Here is a 24358-nt window from a genome sequence, read left to right as displayed (position 1 = left end):
GAGCTACCTGAAATGTTCACAAAAGACTTAAATAAACAATAGTGCAGGGCTTTCTTGAAGGATTTTTTTTTTTTTTTTTTTTTTTTACCTTAACCATTGGTGCTTTTTGCAGATCCTCCAGAATAGAAACATGGGATAGGAACTAGGGACGATTGTACCATATTGTAAACAAATCTAAAAACAAAACAGAGCAACCAATCGAAAAACCGAAAACCTGATTGCCTATCTTTGTTTTATTACATTTTTAAAACTTGTTAAATTTCAAAAGGACACTACATCCACAAATTAAGATCTTTGCCTCTACAGTTCATTAACACTCTTGATCCAAGCAAAGAGAAGCTTTGGACTAGGCTGCTGGACTATTAATTGCACAACTTGTTGTAGCTAGAGTAGCGACTGGTTGCCTGCAGCTGACATTTCTAGTGTCTTCGAGTGTACATTCTTAAAGGAAATAAAGTTCACCTCCCTTTCAAAATTATATATTATATATATATGATATGATTACATATGATTATACATATAGAAGAACATTGCTATTGAGCCAGAAAATTTCATCTCTTTTGATTCAAATACTTATCAAATGCTTATTGACAGAATTGCTTTTAATTAGCGTCCAGAAAAGAGAGATGGTGTTATTTGACCTGTAGGTCTGAATCAAGGGCAAATTTTTTAAATTTATTTTTACTTTTTAGTTCACTCCATATACTAAACAGCAGATTGCCCGCAAGTGCCCTGAAAAATACAATTCTCTTCCTCTTACTATCACCACAATTGTTCTGATTGCTTCTGAAGGATCCGAACAGGCTTCGAGGTACCTTGTAATGTTCTGTTATTGCTGGAATCCTGGGTTATTAGACATTTTTGTCCTCAGAAGCGAAAGACCAGGCAATCTTATTCATATGCATCCTATGACTCAACTCAGTTTCCATTCGGCGGGCACGCGCTTGCTTGTGTGTGTGTGTGTGTGTGTGTGTGTGTGTGTGTGTGTGTGTGAGGGTGCAGGTTCATCCTGAAAGCGTCTGTTTCCAGAGGTTTTCAAATGCAAATAGAATGGGAGTGGTGGGGGCGGTGGTGGAGTGTGGTGTGTGGGTGTGGGGGGATTTGGGGAGAGACAGTAACTTTATACAAATTGAAGGCCATCACCACTACTGCAGATCAAAACAACTTAGATCTGAGAGACAGACCCCTTGCAAAGATAGAGTATCTTCCTGATCCAGACCGAGGCCAGCTAAAGGCAGGTCCCAGCGCTCGCGTTATTTTGAGAGAGGGTCCCGAAGCCCGCCGGAGGCCAGTTCTCGCGGGCGGGCCTCGGGGCTAAACTCTCGTTTGGTGAGGGGAAGCGCGCAAGTCTCCCGGCCCGGTGCGCCATCACGGAGAAAGGGCAGCGGCCCGGGGCCCCGGCCCGGCTCACTTTCCTCGGATGCCCCAGAAGCGGAGCCAGGGCTCCCTTTAGCCACCTCGAATCTAGTTTCAGCATCTGCCTCTCGCCCGCGCTGGCTCGGACCGGGCCTCCCGAGGGAGAGCAAGGGAGCGAAAACTCAACCTCCACCCTGGACCTCAGACCGAAGGTGTGGTTCAGGACCACGGTAGAGAAACCGTTGCCTCTCTGGGCCAAGACGGCCTGCGCTTTGCAACCCCCAAAGCGCTAGGTGCGGTCGGCGCGGGGGCGAGGGCGAAAGCGAGGGTGAGGAGAGTCGCCGCCCTCCTCGCATCCCCCGCCGCACTCTCTCTCGGGTCCATCGGCGACCTCGGCTCACCCCCTAACACCCTCGCGAGGAAGGCTGCCCGGGGCCACAGGCGACCTGGGCCGAAGCCGGAGCCGCGCCGCGGGACTCGGGAGCCAGAGCAAGGCGGTGGCTCGGACCCCGTTCCTGAAAACGCTCGACTCCTCCAGGATTTGTCAAGTACTAAGCAGCTCCAGGAAGGCTCCGCGAGCTTTCGGAGAAACCCACTGTGTGGCTCACCCCTGTTGGTCTCTCTCGAGCCCTCGCCTTCCTCCCCTCCAGATTCACCGCCCTCCCCAGGTCGCGGGCCCCGCGGGCTGAGGCCGCCAAGCCGGCAGAAGCGCGGTTTTAGGCAGAGCGAAGGAGCCCCCTGCTGGCCAGACGCGGCAGGCGCGGCGACCCTGCTCCGGGTTTCCTTCACCCGGCGGCCGCGGCCCCGCCCTGACCCACCTCGACCCTCCCACGCCCCCGGCGCTGGGGCGTGTCCAGAGACACAGAAAACAAAACAAAACAAAGCGCCAAAAGCCACTCTCACCTGTCGACTCCTCAAAGGTAAGTGTGAGTCCAGCCTTTCCCACGCCCCTCACTGACCCTCCTCTGGTCCTCTGGTCCTCTGGGCTGAGGTCTGGGGGAGACAAAGGGATCACCCCCCCCCCCCCCAAAAAAAAAAGAAATCATGGCTGCTTTTGAAAGCACGTTTTGCAAGCATGAGGATCAAACATACACACACTCGCTCTCACCCACACACTCTCACACACACACCACTGAAGCAAATCCACACTTAACCAGTCCGGAAGAGGGCTACTGATGTGCATGTTTCTGGAAGCATTTCATTAGTTGTTGGAGGAAATGTTTACTAATATTTCAGGTTGTTTGCAACAGCACTAACTGTGGATTGCAAAGGGGAGAGGAAGAAAAATGCCCCTTAGTCTAATCCTCCCTCCCATACCTGGATATGAGTCCTACTTTCAGTCTCAAGTTTTAGCCTGGCCAGAAAAGTTTTCATCCTCTTACTGAGAAGGAAGACAGAGATACAGCCATTTCTGGGGGTTTCCTGTGTCCTACTCCCGTTCTTCACCAGAGAACTGGGGAAGAGATTGTTTCATTTATCTAGACAATTTATGAGTTAGTTCTGTATGGCTTTTTGAAATTAGTTTAACCTTGAAATAGGCTATATGCTTGAGTGGCAGGTTTTTCTGTGCTTAGGTAAAGGTTATTAGAAATCACAATGTTTCTTTCTATTCAGGCAACCTTGAGTTAGAGATGGGCATAATATCATATTATTGTGACTTTCAGTAATGTCTGTTTGCCTCTGGATGTTTACGGTCTTTGGAGAAGAAGCATAGCTAAAAGAAATTTTTTTGTAATTTCAGGTGCATAATAACTGTAGGTCCAGTAAAGGATCACTACTATTTGCTTCTATTTTCTTAAAACACTCATTCCACAGAAGGAAACTAAAGGATTTTGACTGTCCCTGGGATTATAGTAGGTAAGGTCTAGGAGAGTCTTTTAAAATGATGTCTGTTTTCTTATTCCGTATTTTCAGATGGATGACAATATTTGACCTGCTAATTCTTGAAAGGAAGGGAATAAGGCTGATAAGGAGTGAGCTCTGATATCTTTGTATATCCACCAATCCAGGAGATCTGAGCAGGTCAAAGAGAGTTAGAACTCTTCTGAAGATAACAGTAACAAACTATAATAATAAAAAGTAACATGTACTGTTTACTCACTGCCAGGTGCTAGGCTGCAGCCTTCACCTTTATTATCTCATTTAATTCTCACTGCAGTCCTATGGATAATGTACTAATGTAGTTTCTCATTTTACAGGACAGGAAAGGAAGCCTTAGAAGGTTTATTTACTTGACCAAGGTGACAACAGGTGGTAACCAGCAGAGCAAGGGTCTGAAAGCAGGCAGTAGAAGAGTTATCTTGAGAAATCATCCTTTTGTATTGAATTCAGGCTGGTAGTAAGCTAATATTTTAGGTCTGAGTTTTAGTCTTCCATGGCAAAAAGAAAAGACAATCTTTTCTGAAAAGAGAACATTTGATAAAAGGGAAGTGTTTGTTACAAAAAAAAAAAAAAAAAAAAAGCCTTCCTTATCCCCGTGTCACAGATGAGAAAACTGAGAAAATGAATTGGCTGAGCTACCAGAGTGAGGTGCATAGCCAGGCCTTAAAACCAGATTTTTCTGATTCAAGCGCCTGTATTCATTCTTCTTAACTACCCTGACCAAACAGAAAGATTCTTGGTTTTTTTGTTTTGTTTTGTGTGTGTGTGTGTGTGTGTGTGTGTTTTCCTGAAATGCTAAACAGTAAATCATTAACAGCTCAGAGCTCATATTTCTCAGTGAGGAAGCTTTCTTTCACGTTAATTGTGAATACCTTTTTATACTGAAAGGATGCAAATGTAGAAATAGTGCTTTTCTCAGTGGTGAATTAAATGACATAAAAATGGCAAAAGACTAAAATAACTACATCAGCTTTACTTGAAAAGCAGTTAAAGCAGTTGAAAAGATATCTGAAAGGCCTGTCTCAGTACAATTTTAGTGATCTCCACCCCCAAGACCTATCCTATCCTACCTTAGGAAAGTCATTCCACATTACATTTCTGGTAGCTTTTGTTCATGAAAGACTTTACCACTCATAAGGTTTTGGTGCTTTTCATCTCCATTCAAGTATTTCTTCTTTCCCCCGTGAATGGTTACAGTAAAAATGTGAAAACAAATCTCTGGAGTGACCACTTTAAGGGGCAAAAAATTATTCGATATTAATTGGCAAGAGGTTTTTGACTGGCACCCACATTTTAACCACTTGCAGTGCACTGAAGTGTACTGTGTAGAATTAATTTACTCTGTGTTGTAAAGTTAGCTCAGGTACAGAATATGCTTCATAAAATGGTCTTAAGGTTCCTCCATTTTCACTTGGGCTGGAAGTATCAGAAAAAGCCAGATGAACTGCCTTAAGTCACTGCTTGGACTACAGCCCATATGCCTCAGCTATTCAGTCATTTGTGTGCAAATTATTTGGCCACATGGCCTCCTGTCATGTTGGGGATCTGTGATTTTTCCAAAGGTTTAATTTAGTTGAATATGATTGTTAATGTCAAGTTGGGAATTTTCTTTCTCCCCTCTCTCATTAAAACTCTTCGTATCAGTTTGGAACTATTTGGAACTATTATGTTATATAATGAAGCTTGCTTGTCTGTGTGAATTTGTACTTTCACAGATTTTTAGACTTGAAGAGCTTTTTTTGAAATTACCTAGTCTAAGCCTTTTATTTTACTGATGGATAAATTGACGTCTCGAGAAGTAATACAGAATTCTCAAGGTCACCCATCTAGTTAGGGGGAGAGTGAGAACTGGAACCCAGACTTTCTGTATTTAAGCTCTAAGACCAATACATTCCTATAGCATCATGTTCCTTTATTTGATTGTCAGAGATTCAGTCACTCATTTGACAACTAGTTATTGCCATGAACTTGGCAACTGTCCTAGGCATTAGGAATTCAATAAAGGGAAAAGGAAAACAATCCAAAAAAAAGCCCTCAAGTTTTTGAAACTTGCAATCTAGTGGTAGCACAAAATCAAAGGCTGGTCTTAAAATGGTAATAAAGACATTTTATGAAGACATTTTTCTTAAAAAATACCTTTAACGTACTGTACTTTATAAGGCAGATGAAAACCTGCTAGTATTCTTCCACGTTTCCTGTTAAAATAATTCGGGGAAAACCTTAATGCCAGGTAGTGAAATCGTTGATGGGAAATTAGTATATGAACATAGGAAATCTTAGCCAGGTAAGCAGGGCCCTTGCAGGTGATCCATTCATGGATCAAAGATAACTCTGTCCCAGAGTCTTTCTGTGATTTGGGATTAAATACCTATGAGAATGCATAGATTCAAGCAGGAGCTGGGATAAAGAAATAATAAAGAGATCAAAGAGGAAGTTATCCAACAAGATGTTTTTAAAAATGACACATTTTCAAACAGATTAGATTGTCCTGGCATTACAAACAAAAAACATATACTGGACATTGAAATGAAAAACTTAAACAAATGATTAAGGTACAGAAACTGCCTAAATTCCCTCCCTTGCTGCCTCCCCTACCTGAATTTTGGCTTGTCAAAGTTTGAACAAATGACTGGTTGTCTTATATTCACATTTACCACTAGTGAGGGGCAATTTTTTTTTTCTTTTTCAAGGTTGTACTATAGTTGACTTAGGAATGAAATGAATTTCCCTTTTGGCAGGTATTCAGAATGGAATTTTTAGTTAATTAAGAGGTGGGGAACAGGGCAGGGAGAGGAGAATTTTGTCTGATAATGAAAGGAGAAAAAGTATATTTACCCACAAATTTCTTCTGTGCTCTTTCCTGTCAATTTAGTTTGTATTTTGTTCTGAGTTCCAATAAAACAATAAATATAATGTATTAGTTACAATATAGTTAATAAGATAGTATAATAGTGTAGTATAGTAGTTACTAACTTAATGCAATAGTTGGCTGTTTCACATTTGGTCTTCTATATGTTAGTCACACGATAGGCCAGACTGGCTGATGTGAATTATTGAACAACTGTTTCATAGTTGGGGCCTCAAAAATCTAATTCACTGTATTGTGAACTGTTGAGGAACTCTTGCAGAATTTCTCTTCCATGTTGCCTGCCTGTCATGCATTGGTATTGTTAAAAAAGAGACAATGGGCCCACAGTGGAGTCACTCGGATTAAGTCCCAAGTCAGCAAACCAAGACTTAATACCTATCCTAATTGCAATTTCAGCCTGACGGAGCCCTCACCTCCCTCATACGAAGGTTACCTTGCTTTAAACAATACACTCTTTACTAGATTTTTTTTTTTTCCCGTCTCCTTTGGTCTATAAAAGACCATTTTGTATGGCTCCCTTTCTACTTGCTAGATAGGATTTGGCCAGGTTCCAGAATTGTTGAGTGAAGCCAAATAGATCTTCAAATTTACTTTGTTTTTTAACAGTATCAATTAAAGATGTGATTAGTTTGGTTCCTCAGGAGAATCACTGATTGATCTATTTCCTGCCTCCAAGAGTAACTGAAACCAAAGTACAACCACACCAAGTGTTGCATTGTAGAACAATTGTTGGGTTGTTATTTCTACTACTTGTATTACTGAGATTAGAAGTTATAAGTAAGGAAATCTGAATCTCCTTCGATTTTTTTTCTGATCACAGGCCAGCTAAAGAAGCAGTAGCATATTCCCCTCCATGATCATTGAAAAAAATAGCAAGTCTTAATTAAATAAAGGAAAACATGAGGCCTGAGATCTTTTTGGTCTGCTTTAAGATCCAAGGGAGCTTATGGAACAATTATGTTGGAGGTCCCAAGTGACTTGATGAAGGTTATCTTTCTGAAGAGGTAAAAAGGTCTTTGAGAACCATACAGCTTTTAGAGCCTACTGTCTGTAGAAGGAAAACCAGAAGGACAAAAAGAAAGAAGGAAGGAAAGTAGGAAGGAAGGAAGGGAAATGAAGAGAGGAAGAAAGGGAGGAAGGGAAAAAAACTCATTGGAAGTGGAGGTTGTTTGGCAAGAGGAACTTTTAGCCCTTAGGTTTATTTTCTCTGTACTAGGTACATAATAATATAGTTTTCAAAATCCATACTTAGCTAGGCATTAAACTCTAGGAATAATCTGTTTATAGAAAATAAAGCCATTTCTATTTGAAAACAAATGGAAAAATAATTATTTTTCCACAAATGTGTACCCTTTTAATTGATCAAATGCATCCAAGAAATTCTGCCGGCAATTTGAACACTCTGTAGGTGTTGTTGCTGCTCTAAATTTGTCTGCGAGAGGAATTGTAAATGGTATTTACCTTTTAATTAAACAAAGCATCTTGCAAATTAAACACATGTTCTTGCACATCAAAATTTAGTTAACATCCTTTTCATTGTTCATCCTGCTGACACTCTGACAGCATCATGAGTCCACACACAATATAGACTCACACTGCTTCCCCCTCCCCTGCACTTTGCATTCCTCAGAGTAGATGATATCACATGCTAGAGTACCCTCTGCAACTGACTTCTAATAACTGAGCAGCTTTTCCCATTTAATATCCTTAATATTGTGTAAAATACGGGGCTGCATTGGTGTGTCCAGAACCTGGAAAGCTTTGGACACTGATCTGACATATGTCTTATAATCTTACACTGGAAATTTGACAGTGAATGACAGAACACCTTAGAGGAATATAAGAAGATGATAAAGGCAGAAGCACTGCACATGAATGCAGAGTCTGGTTTCTAATAGCTACATACTTTTTTACATGCATACCAGTAATTTGACATTTATAATTCACTGTGGAGCTGAATTTCTGTCATTTTCTTACTGTCAAGTTCTCCACATTTTGAAATAAATGTCCCTTCTAATTATTATATGAATTTGAACTCCAACATTCAATTTTTTCTCCTGTCCTTTATAATGGAGTACTACATTTGGCTGAAGTCTGATTTGCAAGACCATTTAGGAAATGTGACCATTCCACATGTATTCCCACAAACTATACAGGGGAACCCCTTTCTTGATTGTACTCTGCCTTACTTGTGAAAGTACGATTTAAAACTCATCCATCAGTCCTATTTCCAAGAAAATAAGGTTATTAATGGCAGGATGAAACTGAGATAATTAGGATATAGTCTTAATGGAACAAAAGTCAGAGAGAGGTTTTTCAATAAAGGAAAATTGTAGTTAACGACTGTCACTCAGTTGTACTGGTGCTCATTAATCTCTTTTATTTCTGTTTATTTATGGTTGATATAATTGAAAAAAAGTCATTTGCTTAGAATATTGCCAAAGGAGAAATGAATTCCACTTTGAGAAGAGGCATCTCTGAATAAAGTGAAGCAAATTCCAGGGTGAGATGAGATCTTCCCTTAGCATTATGGCACTTCCAAGATTTTTCGTTTTTAAACTTGAGGGATTATTTTTACTGTCAGTGTTTAGTTTTAAGGTTCAGGTAAATAGTATGTTGAAGAGATGCTACTCGTCTAAGAAGCTGCTTTGAGGCCCAGAAATGATTGGTGTGGATATGAGTGGAGAGGATGAGTGGCTCCTTAGTGTCATCATAAAAATCTTCAGCTACCGTCTTGCTTTGTATTAACCAAGCTCTAAAATACAGAAGTAAATAATGAAAGAACAATGTGCAAATTCAGAATTTATGTTTTAAATGGTATTTATGAAAGTATTGATGCTACGATGCTTATTTGTTGATTAAAATAAGCCTTCACATACATAAATATAAAATATTCTTTCTTGATTTCAAGGAAATGAATAGAATGTGAATGCTGAGTACACTCAAATAGGACTTAAAATAACCAAATTAATTTCCCTAGATTCAGATAAGACCAAAGATTAAGGACTTTGGCTAGTGACAAAGTTTTTAAATGTTATCTGCTTTTATAGGAGCACACCTTCTGTCCCCTTGTTTAAACATTTCACAATTTAACTGGATACAATAGTCCAACTACAAAGAAAATCTATGCCAGCCAACAAGTTTCAGAAATATTGATTGGAACTTCCACTGATGTGTAAAATGTGCCTGACTATAGACGTAGATTTTCCGTCTGAAAAAAAAAAATTTTTTTAAGTTTCATATTGATCCTTGTGCCATTTGGTTTTCACTAGGCTTATGAAAGATAAAACATTGATTTAACTCTTCATAGAGCCATTCAAGTGTAATTATTTTTACAAATGATATGGATACAAGGCTTCCTTCTTTAGACTAATTTTTATAATATGTTTAGTAATGCACTCTCATTTTTTCAATTTCCAAAATGATAAGTGAGTCTTTTTAAAAAATGAGCAGTGCCTTCATGAATGCTGACAAAATGGCCACTGTTTCTTTAGTTATTGCCAAGTGCCAGGTTCTGTGCTGGGTACATGACACATCCTGTTGCGTTTCGTGGATGTGTTCTGAGGGGTCAGAGACTTATGAAGACTGGACACCTTGTTCGGGGTCACCCATCTAGTAAAACGTGGAACCTGGTCTCAAACCAAGTTCTAACCTACAAGGCAAGGCCCTTACATACATTGCTATGTGACTACTCACAGGTCTTGTTTACTGAACACTTACCATGTACTGGGCACTGTATTTAGTAATTTGTACTTAATAATTTATAGGCTATAAAATGTATCTTCTTTAGCACCAAATCTAAAACATACATCTTAGAATTTTGACTAAAAAGGTACTTCTGGGTTTGGGCTAAGTGTGGCAGTGAAAGGGTCAACCTTTACCAAAACTGCAAAGTGAGTCAAGAGTGTGCCTTTTCCTTTCCACTTTCATACTTCCCCAAGTTTGCTTTTCACTCCTATAGAGCAGACTTTCAGAAGAAGGTACTCCTGCCAAAATTTGAACTTTACTAGGGGCATCTAGAAAACTGAATAGGAATCAAGCTCTAAAGAAATAGCGTTATTTGTGCATTTGTTTACTCATTCATTCATTCATTCATTCATTTTAAAGTATGAAAGGGATGTGAGTACTAGAAAAGGTAGGAAACCAGAGACCCTCCAAATAGGGTCCACAATGTGATTTTTCCCCAGTATGTTTTATTTTGAAAGATAAAACATGGAACCCTTTAGGTGCAGTATAAATTGTCCAGTACACCATAGCCCCTCAGTACCATTACCTTACTCTCATCCTTGTTCCACACATTCTCTTACTCAGTTCCTCAACTCACTTTAAGTTTGTGACTGCAGAGAGTCAAACAAAGAAGCTTTGTTTGTGAAGGATGAATCTAAATAAGTTATATTCTCTTCCCAAGGTCAATGCCATCTTTTTCAACACCTAGGATGGTGCTTGCCACATAGGAAGCTTAGTATTTACTGAATGAATGAGTGAATGAATGAATTAATGTGACAGAATTGAGGCTGTAACCCAGGTGTCACAGTCCTGACCCATTGTTTCACCTTTGCACTTAATTCTCAGGAGGAATAGGTTAACATCTCTACTTTTGTGTGCAGGAAATTTGGCTCTTTTAGTACATGATTTTTCTTTTTCTGCCTAAATCAAATGAGGCCTAAACTAAAAGCAATTCAGCCAGAGGATATTCATTCAAAGGTTGGTTTCAAATTAAAATCATGTAAACACAGCGACTAAATGTACAATACTTTCCAGAAGACCCAGAAAATCACATTTACTTCCAATAAAGTCATGATTATTGATGTAGTGCACTATCTTCATCCCTGTGAGTGAAAAGGACAAAGAAGTATGAGATGCAGTGGGTATTTTTGCCAGGCTTATCAAGAATGTTTTAGAAGCCTGGAGTAACCTTTGAACTGAACTGATTTTATATCCAAACATGCAGAAGAAAAAAAAAATGAGTAACAGAGCCACTTATCTCTGATTAATCTATACTATACCAACACCTGGCTATTTGGGAAACAATTGATTCCTTTATTCAGCATTCATTTGTATATTTAGTGTCACAGAGCTTGGGGCTGATTCTTCTATCATTGTTGTAGTGTCCCCGCCATCTGACTGCTCTGGAGAAACTTGGGTGTCCGTTAGGGATAATTGTATTAAGTAAAAGAAAAGTTGTGACTTTTGATCAGGAATGAGTTTTTAACGCGGTCACTATGCTGCCACAAGTATGAAAGATATACTAGTTGGGCATATCAAGTGTACAGAATCAAGGCAGGATATGACATCTGATGTTGAACTGAGACTAGGTCCTTATCTTCCATGTAACCACCTTCATAACCATCATATTACCATTACATGCTGCTTCAAAGCCTTCAATGCTGTATGTTTTCTAAGGACAAATTTTGAAATCCTGAGCATGTCAGTTAAGGCTCATCATACTGGATGCTCGGGAAAATTTTTTTCAGTGAGGTCATGGATAATTGCTGCCATACATTGTGTCCTGTTGCATTCACCCAAGAATTATCAAAGGCCTCTGAGCATTTATTTTATTTTGTTTTTTTCTGACTGTAAGATTTTTTCCCATAATACTCTGAGAAAGCCCTTCTCTCCAAACATGCCTGTAGCGTTACCTCATCTATGAAAGTATTCCTGTCACTGTTCTTGACCATTTGGAGGACATGGGTGTCTCAGCTGGTTGAACATCCATCCGGCTCTTGATTTTGGCTCAGGTCATGGTCTCACGGATTGAGCCCTGCATCTGGCTCTGCGCTGAGTGTGGAGCCTACTTGGGATTCTCTCTCTCTCTCTCTCTCTCTCTCTGCCCCTTCCCCTGCTTACTCATGTGCATGCTCTCTCCCTTTCAAAAACAAATAAATAAACACTTAAAATAAATAAGTAAATGAATACATAAATAAGTAAAAGCTTAAAAGTTTTTGAACATTCTCTGCAATATTTGAGTCAATCACTCTCTCTGTATGGCATGGCACTTTCTCTGCTACTATTATGTCATGTGCCACACTTCACCTATTTTGTAGGTATGCATATGCCTGCGTTACCTATATTATAGATCTTAGGTACATGCCTTTGTTACATGTTATACCTTGTAGGTGCATACTTGTTCCTTAAAAAATGTAAGCTATATGGTGAAGGGATCATATATTTTGTAATCATTGATTTCCACGGTAGATTTTCAGTAAGTGTTGGGTCAATCAGTCAGTCAGCTACCCACATTGGACTCTATGTGTAGAAAAGACAAAATGAAAGAAAAGGAAAAAGAGAGCAAAAAGAAACAGAGGAAGTGGTGATATCTTTGGAGATATATCCATAGCTCAACCATTTTATTATTATTATTATTTTTTGCTGTTCTTAGTGTGACTATAAAGTAGTAGGTTTTTCTTTTTTCCTAACTTTTTTGTTCTTTTTCTTACTTATTTTTTAAAAATAAATTATGCAATTTATATAGCAAATATCTTTTCATCTTTCAAGGTGATCATATTTATTTTATTCATATTGATATTATTAAAACAGTGTTTTAGGTTATCTTCTCTGGAATTGTTTTAAAAGTTATTCTCATTACTTTTTTGCCAGCCTTCACTTTTCGTCTCATTTTGGTTCATTAAAAACCTTTAGCTCCGTTCAAAATTTGAAGATTTGCAGCAACTGAAAAAAATCCTAAATGCCAAACAAGGGTTATCGGTTAAAAAAACACAATAGTGTTTAAAAATAATTTTATACAACCATTAAAGTAATATTATGTAGGAAATTAGGAAGTTATTTGTGTAAAAAAATGTTCATTGCGTTTTTCTTTTTTGTTACTAGGGATTTTTTTTTTTCTTTTTAAAAAATTAGGCCTATGGAGATTTTGAAAAAACAGTTCAGTGGACATCCATATATCCTTCTCTTGGGTTCATCAATTATTAACATTTTGTAAATAGTTATCTTTATCTGCTTATCTGTTTATTTTTCTGTTTAGATTGATAAAGATAGAATGCCTGTGTGTGTGTGTGTGTGTGTGTGTGTGTGTGTGTCCTACCTAGATCCAGAGTATTTTTCTTTACAAAGTATAAAAAAAATTAGTTTTATTAGAATTTATTTTCATCAGTTTTCCCAGGTAAAGAGTGAGCCCTTTTCATATGGAAGTCAGGTCTTTTTTTATTTCCAGTATTTTTTGTTTGATTGCAATTTTATTTTTTATTTTATTTTATTCTTTTAATTTTTTTTAAACGTTTATTTATTTTTGAGACAGAGAGACAGAGCATGAACAGGGGAGGGGCAGAGAGAGAGGCAGACACAGAATCTGAAACAGGCTCCAGGCTCTGAGCTGTCTGCACAGAACCTGACACGGCGCTCGAACTCATGGACCGTGAGATCATGACCTGAGCCAAAGTCAGACGCTTAACCGACCAAGCCACCCAGGCGCCCCATGATTGCAATTTTATATTTATATTCCATCTCCTTCCCCCCCTCCCAGGGATCTTATTATTTCTATGTTAGAAGTTCTATATCTATTTTATATGTTAATTCTGTTTTCTCTGATTACTTTATGTTTTATTTTGTTTTTATTGACATACCTCTATGTGTTTTTTCAATATTTTTAAAAAACATTTTTTTAACATTTATTTATTTTTGAGAGACAGAACATGAGCAGAGGAGGGGCAGAGAGAGAGACAGACACAGAATCCAAAGCAGGCTCCAGGCTCTGACTGTCAGCATGGAGCCCAACACGTGGCCTGAACTCAAGAACCACGAGATCATGACCCGAGCCAAAGTTGGACGCTCAACCAACTGAGCCACCCCGGCGCCCCATATTTTTTCAATATTCTTTATAATCTGTTTTTTGTTGTTGAATCTGTTCTACCATAAGCATCTTTAATTAGTCTTTATTTCTAAGATGATTTTTTTAAAGTTTATTTATTTTGAGAGAGAGAGAGAGTGTGCATGAGAGAGGGAGAGGCAGAAAGAGAGAGAAAGAATCCCAAGCAGGCTCCATGTTGTCAGTGTGGAACCAGACGTGGGGCTCGATACCGCAAACAGTGAGATCATGACCAGAGCCAGAATCAAGAATCAGATCACTACCGACTGAGCTACCAGGCACCCTTTATCTTTTGAAAAATACATTTCTTTCTGGGTTTGTCAGTTCTCACTTCATATCTTTATAATGTTTTCATCTGTGATAAATTTTATAAGTTACAATTTAAATTTAATAGAATCTATGAATTCTAGTTTAAGGCTATTTGATACAGTTTCCTTCTGTTTTATTGGAGTTTCATTAAGAAGAATATTAACTGAAATATTTTCATGTTTATTTTCTATCTTCCTTGCATGGTAGTTTTGTATGAACATTGTTTTTTGACATTACCTTTTTAAAAAGTTTTAAATGTGTTTGATTTTCTTAGACCAGAAATCAATTTTATTGCAGACAGAGATACATTTAGGTGGCTTATGAATTTCCTGGTTCAGGAGTTCTTCCTTCTTTTGATAAGGTGACATTAATTTTCTTTAATTAATCTCTTTTTTCTCTTGGGGAGGTGGATGATCATGTCTTTCGATTTTGTGACTCTCTTGTTTGTTTAGACTGTTCACTTGCATTCCTTGCTTCCTTATTTTCCGCCACCCCCTAGCCTCTAACCATTTTCTTTCCAGAAATGGTGCTTGCCCTAGAGTGCTGCTTCTGGTCTTAGGCACCTTACGCCTTTCCTTTTGGTTTCCCGCTGGTTGGTACTCTGATGGACTAGATCTCAGATTTGTTTTTGTATTTCCTATTTCCAAGGTTGTACGCTCTCTTTCTGGGGTTGTATCTGTGTTCCACTCCTAGAAGCTCACGCCCCTTTCCCTGGTGTCATCTATACAGTCTGTGCGTGAGGTGGGCTCAGGAGCTGCCTCTGTTAGATTTGGTTGTTCATGTTTGTGCTAACACAGAATTAGAAATATGTCATGTTCCTTGTATCCTAATTATTCTGTAGGCCTGAGTTTTGACTGGTTTACTTCTTCTCTTTGTTGCTGTATATGGTCATTTTGATATAGTGTGAGGAAATTAAGGTTTACATGGCTGCATTATCTTACAAGAATCAGAGTGCCTCTGTACCTCTGTGACAAATGTGTTCCTTTTTTGGTTTTGGAATGCATCAGTAGTTATTACTGGAAATTTTTTCTTGAAGAGGAGATAAAGAGCAAAACTTAGCACAGATCTCTTGACTGATGTCAATACCCTGAATTACACATGTGATATATTTTTAAATTATAAAAGAAAGTAACATTGCAGTATGAATAGTATAATACTATCTTTATTAAATACACACACACACACACATACACACACACACACATTCATGGAGAATTGTCTAGAAGCCCGTATACATGAATTTATTTACTGTGGTTGCAACTGGGTAGTAGGATGTTATTCTCTGTGTAACAAACAATAGATTACTTAATCATATACAGAAAAATAGAAAACAGCATTTCCATTTTAGGAGAAACAGAAGTTGTCACAATTCAATTAAACAAAAAATGCCTTGAAAAAGGCATTTCTACCATAGCAAAAAAAAAAAAAAAAAATAGGCATTGCATTCTATTCTAAATTCATTTAGAATATGTTAACTAAATGAATTGTAATTATAATTATATGGATTATACAGGCATACATACACACACACATATTTGTATATACATTAAGGGATGTTTGAGTAAAAAGGTAGTCAAATCAAGAGTTGAGATGAGCAAAAAAGCAATGATAAGAGGCACAGAAAATGAGTCCCAGTCAAGGAAGCTGGACTTCACCTCTTGGGAGAGCATAGCAGCCAGGTCCTGATGCAGCAGATCCTGGTTGAGACATAAAGGATGTACTTCACAAACATTCCCAAAGAATCAGTGATCCTTCCGTATTCCTAAGCAGTTCTGACAAGAGCAAAGGATTCTGACCAAAGCAAAGGAATGGAATATGGAAGGAAGCGAGTAAAACTGTGATGAAGGTAGGTATATATTACAAAATATTTGTGCAACATTAACAATGTGTTTAACGTATTTGGATAATTAGTTACTACAAACTAGTTACAAGGATTATGACATTGTCTTCCCTCGAAAGAACATAGTGGAAATAGATTGAAAATAAATAAGAAAGGCAGTATATTATCCAGGTGATAACAGCCTTTATTTGCTGGTGTTTTAGTTCTGGAGTTGTAGAGTTCAAGAAGAAAGAGTTAAAATGAAACAAAATTAGCTAACTCGCAATGGAATTAAAATATCAACTATTTAGAGACTTTGATAATGTAAGAGTTTGGATTTGTGTTTATTCATCCCATTTCAAAGCTATGCATTTCCCCTTAAAAGGAAAAACCTAGTGTTTTGTTTTGAACCAAATGTTTGTATTTGTTTTATTTTGAGCTTTCCCATGACAATATCATAATCAGTCTCTCCCCTGCCCTTTTTGTCTCCCATCCTCCCTTCTTCCCTCTCCCATTATTTATTCTTATCGATGCTGTTCTCCTTCATGTCACATGGATGGAGTTAGTTGTGACCATGTTATCTTTGTTGGTCAAGAAAATGTGAGCAAGGGGTGCCTGGCTGGCTTGGTTGGTGAAGCATGGAACTCTTGATCTTGGTTTTTTGTTTGTTTGCTTTTTATTAAAAAGTTTTTTAAATGTTTAGTTTTGAGAGAGAGAGAGAGAGAGAGAGAGAGAGAGAGTAAGCATGAGTGGGGGAGGGACAGAAAGGAGGGAGACACAGAATCCAAAGCAGCTCCAGGCTCTGAGCTTTTAGCACAAAGTCCGATGTGGGGCTCGAACCCATGAACCACAAGATTCTGACCTGAGCCAAAGTCAGATGCCCAACAGACTGAGCCACCCAGGTGCCCCTGATCTTGGCATTTTAAGTTTGGGTCCCATATTAGGTATAGAGAGTACTTAAAAATAAAATCTTAAAAAAGGCGGGAAGGAAGGAAGGAAGGAAGATGGAGGCAGAAAAGAGGAAAAGGAAAGAAAAGAAAGGGAAAAAAATGTGAGCAAAAATGCTTTGCGTCTTCCATGGAAGTTTTAAGAGCAATGTACTGCAGAGTGCAAGCCACACTTCTTACCTGGGAAACTTTTCTGTTCCATTTGGGTCCTGCAGTGAGGGAGAAGAACAAGGCCCTCAGCTTTCCCCACTCCCACCCCACCCCCCTCCAGCCAGACAATGTGTAGAATGCATGAGAAATTAATGAAATTTTATGTTTATTTTGTTTTTAACTTCATGGTTATCTAGCCTATCCAGTAAGCATAAAGACAAAGAAAGAAAATTACATTCTTCATGCAAATGTAGCATTTTGGAGTTGGGATGTATATGGTCATTACACATTATATATATGTTAATAATTATTATTATATATATAACCATATATGCTGTTATACTTTAGTAACATAGTACTTTATTTCTTCAAACATTTCAAGTTAACTCCTTCTTACTTGAGGGTCTTCACAAAGTAAATTCCTTTCATGGGGTTTCCTCCCATATTTGCATGGTTGGCTCTTGCATATCCCTCAGACCTCTGCTAGTTCAGTAACTTCCTCCAGAGCCCTTCTTGTCCACTCTGTTTAAGTAGATTCTGACTTATTATTATCTTTCATTGCAGCACCCTGTCTGCATTTTCTGAGCTTGCAAGTAGATATTTATTTGTCTGCTATATTTTTACTGTTTGTCTAACGCTCTAGCCTGTCAGCTCTATGAGTCTGCGTCCGTCCTGTGCACCACTGTATAACTTGTGCAGGACAAAATGACAGCTTCAGAGTAGATAATACATGTGAGATGATTAAACAAATGACAAAGTTATTGTAATAAGTGTACATGGAATAGATACAACTTTAGTTATATAATGTTTTATAGAGTCATGAATTATATAGCATTTCCCCCCTAACACATCCATTCTTTTAAGCCTATAGTAGAAAGTTTAGAAGTAAAGGTAGTTCAGAGGTTTTGTGTTTTGTTTAAAAGGAGTTGATCATTACTGTTGTTATTATTATTATTATTAACTTTTTTGAAGGCTGTCAACTTTTTCCAGTTAAGATGTGGTCATATAATTCTCATTAGAAAATACCAGTCAAGGATATTATTAGTGTGATGTAAATGTTAATTAAGAGGTGTGTGTGATGGTGGTAGGAAAGCCGATACATTTTCAATACAGTACCACACACACAATACCATAAATATGCCGTATGATAATACACCATATAATAATATGCCATATAATAATATATAATATACCATATAATACCATATGCAATACCATAAAAGATGTAAGCATTAAAAATGTCTGTTTAATAATACATTAGTTTATTAATAGTACAATAGTTTGTTACAAAAAATCTATACACATATAATATCTAAATGTATGGTTTGAAAAGTTTATTATTATTATTATTTATTTTCATAAGGTATTAGAACCATGTAGTACTTAGCACATATGAAGCACTCAGTACATATTTTTTAAGTGAATAAATATAATTAGAAGACCCAGGTTGACAATGATACCATCTTAAATGCTTGATATCTGAAATCACTGTCACTTCTACCCATGGTGGAGGGAAGAACCTAGGCCAAGCTTGGAAGTGGTATAACTTATGCATAGCAATAACTTTTGCTTCCATTCCGTTAGAGAGGTAAAGTCATGAAGCTACATCTAAAGGCAAGGGAGAAGGGAGGATAAGAAAGAGTATACCTGGATGTAGCTACGATTCTACTGGGGTAGAAGAAACTTTGGAGAACCGCCTTTACCACAGCATGAGAAAGAATTAAAGCCAATTTTTCTACCTGTCTATAAAGTCCTTTGCACGTGTATTATTCACTGGTTAATATTATCTTTGAAACTGCTAATTGTTCACAATGTATACTGTTATCTTCTAATTTAGCCCTAACAACATATTTTCTCTAGAAGGAATGAATAAACATTAAGTGAAGACATGATGCATTTGAAATATTCTTATTAGAGCATTGACTATACAGCATAACTAAACAGAATCCTTTTCAAACATCATGATGCATAGTTTCTAGCCAATGTACACCTCTGTTGAGACAACTGAAATGAGACTAGCTCTATAAGCCTCCAGATCTTCGTGTTCTCTTTAGTATATGAAACTAGAGTAGAAATTTTCTTTCTAAATTTCCTATATGGAGTCTACTCAAATGCAGCTGGATTGGCTTATAGTCCTCTCATTTTCCTGACTTTGCAATCTGATCTAGATGGTGTCACCAACCGCTAGGGACGTGCCCTTCCACACAGTCACTTTTCCAGTTCTTCATAACATATGGGTGATACCCCTTTCCCCTTTCTGTCAGTCTGTACTTTCTTCTGTCATTAGGAAGATTGTAAGTCCTGTTTAGTTCATCACTAACTACATTATTGCTTGGCAAATTACTGCCGTTTCTGTGCCTCTGAAATACACACAGAAAATAAGACAAGGTGGGTCAGTTTGACAAATGCTGACTTTGACTAGAGAGAATGTATGTCTACTACTTTGGTGAGAAAGACTAGACTTACACTTACCATCATCATTAATTTTCTCCCTAAATTTCTAAATGATAACAAATCAGTTAAATGTGTATCTACTTTTGAGTGGCAGCTCAGCCTTGGGGTTACTATAGAGCAGAAGAGATAGACTTTTCAAATTATTTTTGTGAATATAGAATATGTCTTAAAGAGATAAATATGCATATGAAATCTACAAAGATAGGTTAATATGAGACTCATTTTAGCAAATTATCAATTTAGATATTTGGTATAATTGCTTAACCGCTAAATTTGTTTGACCAAATAATATAACTGATTAATTTGTAGCCAGTATGCCATAGATTATATTTCTTTTGGAAGATTAAGGTAGTGTTTGTGATTACTTTTTCTTTTAAGTAATTGATCTAACAAAAATTATGTTCTTTTTCCTAAAGAGGATAAGGCAGATTTTCATTATTCCCATTATCAGTAGCTTTAGGGAGATTCTAATTTTAGACAATATGAGAAAAAAAATGAATAAAAGGAAAAAGCATAGCAGTAATAACAAATAATGTTTATTGTGTGTTTACTGTGTGCTAAATATTCATTCAACAAATATCTTCTTAGTGTCTGGTAGGCATTAAAGACATAGCAGTGAAGAAAATACAAGTCTCTGGAATTTACATCCAAGCTGGTAGAGACAGATAATACCTAAGTATGATAAATAAGTAGATTACCTAGCATGTTCCAATATGATAAGTACCCTGAAGGAAGTAAAGGAGAGTAAGGGGGGGGAAGAGGAGTGCTAGAATAGGGCTGAACTTTTTGAATTGAATGATCAGAATAGTGTTGAACATATAGGTAAATGAAGAGAATTACAGATTTGTAGGCTTACTGTCCCTTTCCTGGGATCTCCTTTCCCTGGCCAGGCCAGGCTTGCTATCACTGGCCTGCCTGCCTTTTGCGTTTGGTTTCACTGTCTTCCCTCTAGTTTGACTCAGCCCCTTCTCAGGATGACTAAAGCCTTTCCATCTGGACCACAGCTTACCTTTTCAGCTCAGCTTAAAGCCATTCTTCTTAAAGCCAGCTAAGTCCTAGCTCACCTAGACTTTGTTAGTGAAAGTCCCTTCTAGTTTTTTTCTCTTTTCAAGCGTGTGGCGAAGAGACTAAATTGTCTGAATCTCTTAGTTTCCCTTGAACTATCACTTTACTTCCTCAGGTCTGCCATTTTAAAATGAAGTGGGGTTTAAGTTAGCTACTTTTATGACAAATAGTATGTCATGGAGTATGATGCTTGCTTTATATTGCATTAATACATGTAAAAATGCAAGGAAATAGATATTATTTTTCCCATTCACAGTTGAGGGAAATGAGGCTTAGTGAGCAGCTGATTTGAGGCTCAAACAACCCACACCAGGTTTTTTTTTTTCTTTAAGAGTTGCTTCCTTCATCCCATCTCATCACCCAGATTCCTCAAACATTCATTTTTACCTCTGCCACTTTTTGAGAAAGTACAGAAATAAGATATTTGTAGGGACTGTATTATTGGAAACTGTTCAATTCAGCATTAGATTTGATTTTCAGAACAAAATACACTTGAATGTAGAATTGCAATTTTAAAAGGGTAGGAACGTATGTTCATTATACTGGCATTTTTAGATTTTACCTTCTCAACAGTCCTATAATGTTGGTACTATTATTTCTATTTTACAAGGAAGTGAGATTTGGGAGGGTTACATAAAATGCTCAGGGTGACATGTCTACAAGTGATGGCACTTAAGATGATAAAAGCAAGTAATAGTTCAATTAATTTCTTTTAACCTAAGCGTTAGCCAAAATACCCGTCCAAATTGATTGTGCAGGAAAATGTTACTACTCAGATTTTGGTAAAGCATCATGATTAAGACTGAAGAAGATTTTAAATAAAAATCAAATGGGAAATCCACATACGACTTTCCTTTAAAAAAAATGGAAAATGAATATGTTTTTAATGTTTCAAATGAAATGGAATTTTAAAAGGTAACAATCTTATAACCATATGTGTTAACTTAACATGCCCCTAATATTTCCTGTTTTTTCCCTTTACACTTAAATATTATTTTTGGCAAACATACACACACACACACACACACACACACACACACACACCCCACAACAAAGAAGAAACCAATTATAATTTAAAATAAACTAAAAATATAAAATGTGCCCTTGATGTGGTGAAAAATGAAATAATGTTTTACAAGCTCTTCTTTTAAGATTTTAAAAACGTAGAGGCTGAACATGAATGTTGCTTTAAGAAAGGTACTCATATTACAAAAATAGAACTTGTGCCTGTGATGTTACAGTTGCCATGGTTACTACAAATTTGTTACTTAATAGCAGAGCAAATAGATTCATAAACATGCTAATTATATCTGATACATTTTTCAGACTGTTTTATATGAATATGCATATAGTTTGCATAAAAATGAATGCCCCCATCCAATAATTTTGCAAGTTTGGGAAGGTTTTGCTGCGTGTAAGTTTGGGAAGGTTTCTCTATGATGTAGTGTATGACCATCTTGACATAGGTAAAAAAAATTTTTCAGCAATTGATTTTATGATTCATGGGGTAGGGAACTATTGTTTTTAAGGTAAATGATATAATAGTTTCCAAATGCTAAATACTTTATCCAGTCAGGCCTTAGAATGTTAATGTTTTAGATTTATAATAAAGCTTTTTAAAAAAATTCTGTCATTCCACTTAAAGAAATATTAAGAAAGAAGCAGGTATAACAAAAGAATCAATACAGTCTTGAGTTTTTAATACGAATCAGCAGGCTGTGAAATTTACATATAAAGATGAACAAAGATTTTACAACTACGATATTTTCCTTTCTACAGCTTAAGTCTTTGATAATGTTGAGTGCACAGTGAACATTGCAAAAACTCCAGGGCCCTGCTCTATCTTTCTCTTAAAGACAAAACCATCAACATAATGAGAAGGGAAGAAAAGTCCTCTGCAGTTACAAAATCTTGAGGAGGGGTAAAGTTGGCCCAGATTACCCACTGGGCAAGCACTGATATAACTCAAAATAGATGTAAGAAAGAGGCTGTGACCCTTCCTGAGAAAGAGGATTTGCTTGCGAGATTTGTGACTTTAGTCAGGGCCTGGTACAGCTCTCTGATGAGAGTGGGAATATATGTGTCTCCAGAGTATTACACCAGGAGGGGGTCTTTGCCCTAATCTTGTGATCGAAGATGTTACTATTCTTATAACTCCATTTAAAACAATGCCCCACTTCTCGTTTATTGACACAGACTTTTCTTTCTTGATGAGGTTCTAGGAAAAAGTACTAGCTAGGTGCTCAGAAATCAAGTGGTATTTAGCAACATGCATGATATTAACAATCAGCCACTTATTTGTTTATGCTGCCTTTTTACTTTCACAACCAAAGCACATAGAAGTTGGTTGCTGTATTTCAGATGTTTGAGCATGTCAGTGATATTGACTGAAAAATCTGCTCTGCAGCTCACTGTCACCTAGTGATTGATATCAGCTGTAACAAGATAAAATGTTATGGCATCATAATTCTGTTTGATGCAAGGTAATCTTTGATCTTTTACTATCAACGGAAGATTATAATATATACTTAGTGTGATAAATAATACCCTTTCACTGTGTCAGAGAAAGAGCAAGTTAAATTGGTAATGGTTCCAATAGCTAGCATTTTATTTGCAATTTTTAAGATCAAACACCTTATATACAACAGAAAGACTAGATTCCCAAAATGTAGTATTGTTAAATTATTACAACTTATATTTGTTAATAATTAATCATTTATTATTTTCTCTTTTGCATTGAACTGAAAGGTGCATTTTGAAAATTGCTAAATGCATAGCCTTGTGGTATATTTTTATTGGAGGACATCATGGTACTGAGGTGCCAATTAGAGGGATTAATTTGCCAAAAGCACATAAATAAAAAAAAATCAGGAATTGAAGATTTGGTATATGAAATACTCTAAAGAGTATGAAAAATGGTATTTCCTTTTCTTTGAAATATAAGGTCTAAACTCCATAGCACATAACAAATGCTTGGTAGATGTTAGTTCTTAAAATTATTATTTTATCATTATTAAATACAGTTCTTAGCATATACTGGAATCCTACAATTTACCTCACATGTCCCTTATCCTCCTTGAAAAATTCTTCTCATCTTTCAAGTTACAGCTCCTATGCCACTCACTTTGAGGGGCTGTTCCACTGTGTCTTTTTGTTTCTCTGCTCCTCAGAAAATACACTTGTTCTTCCTCTGTGCTCTCTTAGCATCTCGGCCATATTTTCATTATTACTGTTTTTCGTTGCTTTGAGATGGCTTGATGCTGCTTGTGTGACATTCCATTTGAATGTGAGCTCCTTGGGCCAGGGATCAGATCTTGATCATCTCTACCCTCCACGTGCACTCTGTGTCCAATAAATGTTGGTTGAATTACTTTACTCAGGACATGAGTAAGAAGGCCATATGGTACAAAAAGGAAAAAGGTCAGAAAAAGGAAAATGAGAAAAAAATCAGTTGGCAAACAAAAATGGTCATAAGAAAGAAATCACAAAGTCTTCTTCTGGTGTTAATCATTTCTACCCAAAACCTTATAGCTTTATGGATATACAGCAGACTTTCAGGCATTGCATTGGTTTGAGAATTGTCTAGGCCCTTCACTTTTCCTTTCCTTTGTATATTGGCAGTAGACCATTTGTGAAAACCTTTCTACTGAATCCTCGGATTTGATCCTCACAATATCCTTGTGAAA

General features: G+C 37.2%; 1 protein-coding gene across 1 annotated transcript in view; it reads left to right on the top strand.

Moving 5' to 3' along the window:
- The first annotated feature begins 1050 nt into the window (after positions 1-1050).
- LOC132670902 (uncharacterized) overlaps positions 1051-24358 on the top strand; it is a 500514-nt gene continuing 477206 nt past the window's right edge. The window contains exons 1-2 of the mRNA XM_081796303.1: positions 1051-1089; positions 1469-2276. Coding sequence (XP_081652429.1) covers positions 1051-1089; positions 1469-2276 — 847 coding nt within the window. The remainder of the gene's footprint in view (positions 1090-1468; positions 2277-24358) is intronic.

The sequence above is a fragment of the Panthera onca genome, chromosome C1 (genome assembly GCF_046562875.1).
Source record: "Panthera onca isolate mPanOnc1 chromosome C1, mPanOnc1 haplotype 2, whole genome shotgun sequence".
Lineage (NCBI taxonomy): Eukaryota > Metazoa > Chordata > Mammalia > Carnivora > Felidae > Panthera > Panthera onca.
This window is presented reverse-complemented; position numbering and strand designations above follow the sequence as displayed.